Source organism: Monodon monoceros, unplaced genomic scaffold, assembly GCF_005190385.1.
Source record: "Monodon monoceros isolate NGI ecotype Baffin Bay Population unplaced genomic scaffold, NGI_Narwhal_1 Super_Scaffold_13, whole genome shotgun sequence".
Classification (NCBI taxonomy): Eukaryota; Metazoa; Chordata; class Mammalia; order Artiodactyla; family Monodontidae; genus Monodon; species Monodon monoceros.
This window is the reverse complement of record NW_021703769.1, coordinates 42,430,679-42,439,465: the sequence shown is the minus strand read 5'-3', so window position 1 is coordinate 42,439,465 and position 8,787 is coordinate 42,430,679. Positions and strand designations below refer to the sequence as shown.

At 46.7% G+C, this 8,787-nt stretch overlaps 1 protein-coding gene across 2 annotated transcripts in view; it reads right to left on the bottom strand.

The window, feature by feature from the left end:
• Positions 1-3,681: 3,681 nt before the first annotated feature.
• The window catches only part of NINL (ninein like), a 120,007-nt gene continuing 114,901 nt past the window's right edge, over positions 3,682-8,787 (bottom strand). For both annotated transcript variants that reach the window (XM_029220129.1, XM_029220128.1), the window contains 3 exons: positions 7,787-7,921; positions 6,432-6,545; positions 3,682-4,524 (listed from right to left, as the gene is read on the bottom strand). In XM_029220129.1, the coding sequence (XP_029075962.1) occupies positions 4,333-4,524; positions 6,432-6,545; positions 7,787-7,921 (441 nt within the window). In that variant the 3' untranslated portion in view covers positions 3,682-4,332. The remainder of the gene's footprint in view (positions 4,525-6,431; positions 6,546-7,786; positions 7,922-8,787) is intronic.

The following is an 8,787-nucleotide window of genomic DNA, read 5'->3' as shown; positions in this document are numbered from 1 at the left end:
GTAGTGATCTTCATGATTTCCTTCTGTCTGTTTACTTTGGGGTTAATTTCTTCTTTTTCTAGTTATTTAGGGTGGAAGCTGAGGTCGGTGATTAGAATAGTTCTAGAAATAGATAGCATTATCTAGTTTGCTCCAAATTTGTACTTTTTCTTATTTGTCTTGGCTGTGCTAAGTCCTTTGCTTTTCATATGAAATTTAGGGTCAGCTTGTCAGTTTCTGCCAAAAACAGACCTGGTAGCATTTTGTTTGGAACTGCATTGAATCTGTGTATCAATTTGGGAAGAATTGACATCTTAACAATATTGAACCTTTCAGCCCATAAACAGCCCAGTTATTTTTGTCTTCTTCCTTTTCTCTCAGCAATATTTTGTAGTTTTCAGTATACAGGTCTATCATATCTCTTGCCAGCATTTCATAGTTTTGATGCTGTTGTAAATGGTATTGTTAAATTTCAAATTCTAATTGTTTATAAATAGAAATACAATTGATATTGAACTTGTGTCCTGCATCCTTGCTAAACTCACTTTTTAGTTCGAATAGCTTTTTTGTAAATTATATCAAGTCTTCTACGTCATGGTCATGTTTTCTGTGAATCAAAAGTTTTATTCCTTCCTTTCTAATCTAGATGCCTTTTATTTCTTTTTCTTGCCTAACTGGACTAGTTAGAACCTTTAGGAGAGTACCGGATGAAAGTGGTTTGAACAGAAGTCCCTATCTTGTTCCTGATCTTAGGTGGAAAGCACTCAGTCTTTTATCATTAAGTATAACATAACTCTGAGTTTTTTGTAGATGCCCATTATCTGGTTAAGGAAGTTCCCTTCTATTCCTGGTTCACTGAGAGTTTTTATCAGGAATGGATGTTGGATTTTGTCATATCCTTTTCTGCATCTGTTGAGATGATCATAGAGTTTTTGTCTTTTAGTTTATTAGGGTCATCAAACTTTATTTTAGACTGCAGTCCACATAGTCTCTGTTACAGCTGCTCAGTGCTCAGTTGTAGCACAAAAGCAGGCCATGGAGCTAGCTTTCACATACAGCATGAAGTTTGCCAACCCCTGTTCTTCTATTCCTTATTCCTAGTGATGTTTATTATTTCCTTTCTTCTGCTTACTTTGGTTTTAATTGTCTCTTTTTCTAAGGTGGTAGCTGAGGTCACTGATTTCAGACCTTTTTTTTATGATGCAGTTACTTAGTGCTATGAATATTCCCCTAAGTACCACTTTTACTCCACCTCCACAAATTTTAATGTTTTCATTTTCAGTTAATTCAAAATATGTTCTAATTTCCTCATTGCTTTGTGGGTAATTTCAGTTTCCAAATATTTGGGATATTCCAGATGTCATTCTGGTCTTGAATTCTAATTTAGAAGAACCTACATTTTTTGTTTTTAATTTAGTGGAGTAGAGTTGATTTACAATGTTGTTAGTTTTAGGTGCACAGCAAAGTGATTCAGTTATACATATACATGTATTCATTCTTTTTCAGATTCTTTACCCATATAGGTTATCACAGAATATTGAATAGAGTTCCCTGTGCTATACAGTAGGTCCTTGTTGGTTATCTATTTTATGTATAGTAGTGTGTGTATGTTAATCCCAAGCTCCTAATTTATCTCTCCACCCCCCCACATTTCCCCTTTGGTAACCATATGTTTGTTTTCAAAATCTGAGTCTGTTTCTGTTTTGTAAACAGAATTTGTATCATTTTTAAAATTAGATTCCACATATGAATGATATCATATAATGTTTGTGTTTCTCTGTCTGACTTACTTCACTTTGTATGATAATTTCTAGGTCCATCCTTGTTGCTGCAAACGGCATTATTTGTTCTTCTTTATGGCTGAGTAATATACCGTTGTATATATGTACCATGTCTTCTTTATCCATTCCTCTGTTGATGGACATTTAGGTTGCTTCCATGTCCTGGCTATTGTAAATAGTGCTGCGTTGGGGTGCGTGTATCTTTTCAAATTATGGTTTTCTCCGGATATATGCCCAGGAGTGTGATTGCTAGATCATATGGTAGTTCTATTTTCAGTTTTTTAAGGAACGTCCGTACTATTCTCCATAGGCTTGTACCAATTTACAGTCCTACCAACAGTGTGGGAAGGTTCCTTTTTTTCCACACCTTCACCAGCATTTATCATTTGTGGACTTTTTGATGATGGCCATTCTGACTGGTGTGAGGTGATAACTCACTGTAGTTTTGATTTGCATTTCTCTGATAATTAGTGATGTTAAACATCTTTTCATTTGCTTTTTGGCCATCTGTATATCTTCTTTGGAAAAATGTCTATTTAGATCTTTTGCCCATTTCTTGATTGGGTTGTGTTTTTTTTGACATAGAGCTGCATGAGCTGTTTGTGTATTTTGGAGATTATCCCTTGTTGGTCACTTTGTTTGCAAATATTTTCTCCCTTTCTGTGGGTTGTCTTTTTGTTTTAAAGTTTCTTTTGCTGTGCAAAAGTTTTTTAAGTTTAATTAGGTCCCATTTGTTTATTTTTGTTTTTATTTTCATTACTCTAGGAGGTGGATCAAAAAAGATATTGCTGCGATTTATGTCAAAGAGCATTGTTTTGTTTTTTAATTTATTTTTTGGCTGTGCTGTGCTGCTTGTGGGATCTTAGCTGCCCGACCAGGGATCGAGCCCAGGGCCCATGGCAGTGAAAGAGCTAAGTCTTAACCACTGGACCACCAGGGAATTCCCTAAGAGTGTTCTGCCTATGTTTTCCTCTAAGAGTTTTTTCTCTCTGGCCTTACATTTAGGTCTTTGATCCGTTTTGAGTTTATTTTTGTGTATGGTGTTAGAGAGTGTTCTAATTTCATTCTCTTACATGTAGCTGTCCAGTTTTCTCAGCACCACTTTCCCCCACTGTGTATCCTTGCCTCCTTTGTCATAGATTGACCACAGGTGCGTGGATACAAGAACCCACTTTATAGTGTTGAGTCCTCCTATCCAGGATCTGATCTTTCCATCTATTCCAGTGGTTTAAGGTTTTTCTCGTTCAGGCATATGTACAATGACTGTACAGACAGATAGTGGGGAGGTGCAGCAGCTTCAGGACAGCAGTTGCCTCCAGGAAGGTTGACTGCAGTAGAACAGGGACTGCGCTTTTATCCAAAATGTTGTAACAATGTTTTTAATACATCTGAATGTTTATGTAATACATATGAATGTTTCTTATGAAACTGTTTTTCTATATCTTTGAAATATTTTATAGTTTAAAAAATACTTAGGGGCTTCCCTGGTGGCGCATTGGTTAAGAATCCGTCTGCCAACGCAGAGGACACAGGTTCGAGCCCTGGTCTGGGAAGATCCCACATGCTGTGGAGCAACTAAGCCTGTGCGCCACAACTACTGAGCCTGTACTCTAGAGCCCGCAAGCCACCACTACTGAAGCCCGAGAGCCTAGAGCCCATGCTCCGCAACAAGAGAAGCCACCGCAATGAGAAGCCCACTCACCACAGTGAAGAGTAGCCCCTGCTCGACACAACTAGAGAAAGCCCAAGCGCAGCAATGAAGACCCAATGTAGCCAAAAATAACAACAAAAAAACACTTAGAAATCAATTTTAATAGAAAAGAACTTTTATTGCAAATACAGTGACTCTTCATATTACAGTAGTTTACTCTGATAAACCAAATGGCCATAATTTATGTATATTTTGGATATAAAACTATACTTTTTTTTTTTTTTTTTTTTACATATAATATACTTTCCAGTGTGATGACACTTCAATGAGGAAAAGATTGCATTCACAATAGAAACCATCCTCCCTGAGTCCACAGCCCTAAAATAACAAGCACGGTCCAAACATCCCTGCAGTGGAGCTGACCCCAACAAAGGGGCTTCCCCTCCTGTATCCCTCATCGCCAGTTGACAGTCACAGGAAGTGAAGCATTTCTGGAGTGTCTGTATCCACCCACTATGGAGAATGCCAGTGACTCAACCAGAGCAGCAACAGTGAAATGGCAGAACTGCAGAGCCCTGACTTTGCATTTTAGTCTCTGTAGCCAAGGTCAGAAGTAAAACATTAAAACTATTTTACCATTTACCTTGCTGAGAGCCCCCATAACCTGTTCCACTAGCAAGCAGCAAATTTAGGAATTTTACGTAGGGACCACTAAAAAAATATATAGTCTTTTCCAACATGTCTGTTTCCCCAGCATCTGGCACATAGTTGACCTTCATTAAATGCTTGTGGGGCGAACAGAGAGTCATAATGCTCATCTGTCCAGGGGTGTGCGGCCAATGAGCCATAGACGTTATGGCATCACAGTGGTTTACTTTTAAAAGATGTTCTTTCAGAATGAACTCCAGGAAGAAAAGCAGTCTACACAGAGAGAGATGCTGAAGCGATCTTACTGAGTAGTTTGTTGAGAGCTCTAACTCTTTCTTCCAAGAATCGGGATTTTTTCTCAGCACCTCGTTGCTTCTCTTCAGTGACCTGAAGCGCTTTCGTTAGATGAGCATTTTCCACATAGAGCTCCTTGAGCAGCAAATCGGATCGTGTATTCTTTTCAAACTGGACAGGGGAGAAAGCCACACTGCACTGTGAATCTAATGCAGAAATGCCACGCTACCGGCTTGCCCCTCCCAGTCTTCCACGTTGTTCAAACCACAGTTTGGGGATTCTTAACAAATTGGAAGCAAATATTGGATGTAATGACAATTTTTGTTATCCTGGCGGGAGAGAGGAAATTGAGAATCTGATGAACTATGTGGTAGAGAAAACTTCAGCCAATTTTGCACAAATTGATTTTTACCATAAAATGAAGACAAAAAGACCAAAATCTGTAGGCCTCAAAAAGGAAGGAAATTGTCAAGAGTACCCAAAATGTTTGGCTCATCTCAGTGTGCTCTGCAGGCCCATCCCGTCACCCAGGACACAATGAGGCACTGTGGTCACCACACACACAGCAGCTGTAGAGGCTTCAGTGATGGGGACACAGGCCACACTAGTCAGGATGCTAAGACACAGGGGTCCCAGATTTGCGCTTCGTGAGTCAGCCCTACATACATTCACTCAAGTAGTTAACTGAGCAGCTCCGTTGGCCAGGTGCTGCCCTAGCAACAGCCCTGCTCTCACAGGGCATGTATTCCAATGGAAGGAGACAGACCAGAACCAAGCTCGCAGTTTTGGATGGTGGGACTGGTGGTGGACCAGTGTTGGGTGGTGGGACCTGCTAACAGAAAACCCAGGAGGGGACACACAGCTGAGACTGAGGTGAACAGAGAGGGCTTCTCTGTATGTTGACATTTGGACGGAGAGCTGAATCAAGCACCGGGTAAGTCAGTGAGGCTGTCCGGCATGAACATTCCACATGTGCAGAGCTGGCACATGTGGGGATGACAGGAATGGCTAGGAGGCCTGTGAGGAAGTCAGAGCTGCCATGCTGGCTGGGCAGGGGGCCAAGGGGAGGGGAATAGGTCCTGCAGAACCTTGAAGACCACTGTAAAAACTGCCTTTTACTCTGAGGGATGTGGAAAGACTGGAGGTTTCTGAGTGGAGGAGGGCCAACACCTCCGTCACATTTGAAGGTGACTGTTGCCGCTGAAAGCACATCAAAGGAAACAAGGACACCAGCTGTTAGGACCCAAGAGATGGGGGCTCTGTATCCCACGCTGAAGGCCTAGCTGAAGGATGAGATGGGAAGGGGTCCATCAGGACTCCAAGGTTTTGGACTTGGGTGGGCAGGTGAGGGCACAGACAGCTCTGAAGGACTCCTGTAAAGAGGAGCAGAGAGCTGGTAGGACCAGGGCTCTGGAAGGTGGTGTTGAGACAAGGCTCCAGAGGATGGAAGGGCTGGGGCGGCGGGGAGGGGACACAGGCACATGCATTTCTTTGGGCACTTCTGGTCTTCCAGTGAAACAAGCACAGAGCACAGCTGAGGGCAGAGGTGCTGGAGGTCAGAGACAGGAGGGCAAGGGCCCACTGGAGAGGGCAGTGGGGGCGAGGGTGTAGTTGGGACAGCTCCCCGGCCACCCTGGCACCTCCACATGCAGGAGCCTTAGGATTCACCTGGGGTTTGGGTTGAGGTTTTGCCAGGAGTGACTGCGGGAGTCACCGAGTCTGACTGCTGGGAAGGAACGTGAGGACCAGGGACAGAGAGGGTGGGAGGATGGCAGTGCCGGCAGGGGAGGGGCTGCAGAGATGCGGGGGTGGTCAGGAGCCGGTGGCCCGCACAGAGTGACGCTGCCTGGGGACCTGCAGCTCCGGATGCCGCAGATGAACCATACTTGACTGCTGTGTAAGAAAAGTATTTCTACAGATTCTCATGTTTCATTTCCTGTAGCTCCAAGTAGAACTTTTAGGGCAGCAATGGCCTCTCTCCTCTCCACCTCTCAGTGATTCCACAGGACATGGGGTTCTCTTGGGTTATGTCTCCCTGATCAGCTACTCGAATGCCCAAACGAGGCGTCATCACTCACCTGCTCTTTCAGCTCACGCACCTTCTCTTGGAGGAGCGCTTCCACGTTCTTCAAAATCATTTCCACCTCCTCCACCCGCTCTTCTGCGGCCTTCAGCTGTTTTTCATGTGCTTCCTGCACAAAAGGAGGTTAGAGACGAACACTGTACATTTTAAAAAGAATCATCAGGGGTCTATTTACTTTAGAATGGAAATTAGCTGACGTGTGCAAATCTGAGCGTGTGGATAACCTTTCATCCGTAGAGGGACGGTTAGAAATGTCTCACAAGCCACAAAGCTGCATTTCTCATTGTAGTCTAAGCAGATCAGCAGACTGCTTTGTGCTAGGACTTGTCCTTTGAGTCCTAAATGACTCAGGTGAGTTTCCCTAAACACGTTAGTCTTTCTAAAGGATTTCTGACTAAATTTCTTTGTTCTGTCAATAATCTCTCACAGCTTAACTGTCTCTCCAGCGTAACGTTTTTGCACAATGCTGAAAGGCTAGTCTTCGTTAGAATTTGTTTTACAAACGTCGAATTTCACCCACCTTTGCAGGCTTGCGCCAGTTCCTCCCTCGTGAAGGTGCCTCACCCTCTGGCCCCCCCACCCCCACCTCACGAACTCTGAGGACCAAGATGTGCCCCACAGGCTTACACTTTAAGGTGCTCACTCACTGGTGCCTGAGAGGGTGCTTTCAGGTGGGAACTGCTGCCACCAGAAGTTGACAGAAACGGAAGCACAGAGAGGTTAACTGGCCTGAGGTCACTCGGCTGGTGTGGTGCAGCCAGGATCCAGATCCCTGCAGTGCGTGGTCTGAGCCACTGTCCTGCTGCCCTTTGAGGCTGTGACTCTGCTTCTATGTGCCTAGATGCCTAGGGCAGCACCTGGCACACAGCCGGGCTCCCCAAGTCTGTGCTGTCACTGCGCTGACCTCTTGTCCAACCGCCCCCCACGCCCTGGCTACCTTTAAACATGCCGAGCACAGCCCACCTCAGGACCTTTGCACCTGCCTGTACTCTCACAGGGCTACACAGGCAGGGACCCTGCCCGTCACCTCCCTCGTGGCCCCTCTATCAACATCTTTCAGGCCTGGAAGCGGGGACCGTGTGTGTGGCTGTGTGGCTGGCTGCAGACACGTGCAGCCCGGAAGACAGACTGGGGGGCTTTGGGGTGCCTTCTGGGTCGGCTGCTCAACGCCCCCCAGTTCTCAGGGAAAGTTGGGTCCCATAGCTTCCATAAACCAGTCCTCACGTAGTGGGACATCTGCGGGGCCATCTTCCCCTGGGCACCTGGGCAGCTTTTGGCTAAGTCACCAGAGAGCCAACCTTACCCTCCCCATCACCCTCAGCCGGCCCTTGGGCCCCTGTCCTCACTTACCCGTTCCTCCAGCTGGAGCTGCCGAGCCGCCTGCCGCTCCCCTTCCAGCAGCTGCTCCATCTGCTCCTGCAGCTGCCGGACCACGTGGGCGTGCTGGGACTGGGCCAGCCTCAGCCTCGTGGTGGCCCCGTACAGCTGCCCGGGGAGAAGGCACCCAGTGTTGGGGTGACTGCCCAGAGCTACCGGGTCACTACCAGGCACAGAAGACTGCATCCCTACCTTTAAGGTCACCCCACAAGGGAAGTGTCTGCAGCAAAACCCACGATTTCTAAAGAGCCCGTTTAGCTGAATTCTGACGCCCAAATTCCATGCAGCTGGCGCTTCTGCACAGTGAGAGCCAGGAAGGCCTGCCTGTAATCCTCCACGTGACCTCCCGCTGGGTTACGTAACCTTCTGTCATGTTTACCTTCCGGGTACCTTACTGGGGTGTAATTCCTTTAATACTGTGACCCACGCCAGCTGTGTACGGCAGCCTTCCTCTAAGTGAAGAGTTCACGCTCCTGACACCTGGCTGCGGCCGGGGTCCCAGAGGTGGGTCACACAGTGATCAGCGAGGGGCTGGGAGCAGGTGTGGATGGACCTCAGCACTCGCTCCCTGGGCACAGAACCCACTGGGGCGTTGGTACCAAGCTGTCCAGAGCCTGGCCACTTCCCCTGACGGACCACCTGGGAGGCCGGATCTCAACACCACTTCTATCACTTGGACTCTGGCAGCTTCGTCTGGAACACACAGAACTTCCCTCTGAGACCCCACAGACAGGAGAGGCAACAGCTCTGCCAGGGGTCCTGCCGAGGGCAGGCTGGAGAGGAGGGCACCGGCCATGCCAGGCAAGGGCGAGGCTGTGAGCCCGCAGCCCCACTTCCCTCACCGTCCCATGTCACTGCGTGTCTGAGGGGCCACCCCAGGCGGTTCTCCAGGACGGGTCCCCCCAGAGACACACCCATACACAGGGGTCCAGCAGGGCAGCTACCGTGCTCTTTGGGATGAAGAGAGGGGTGGA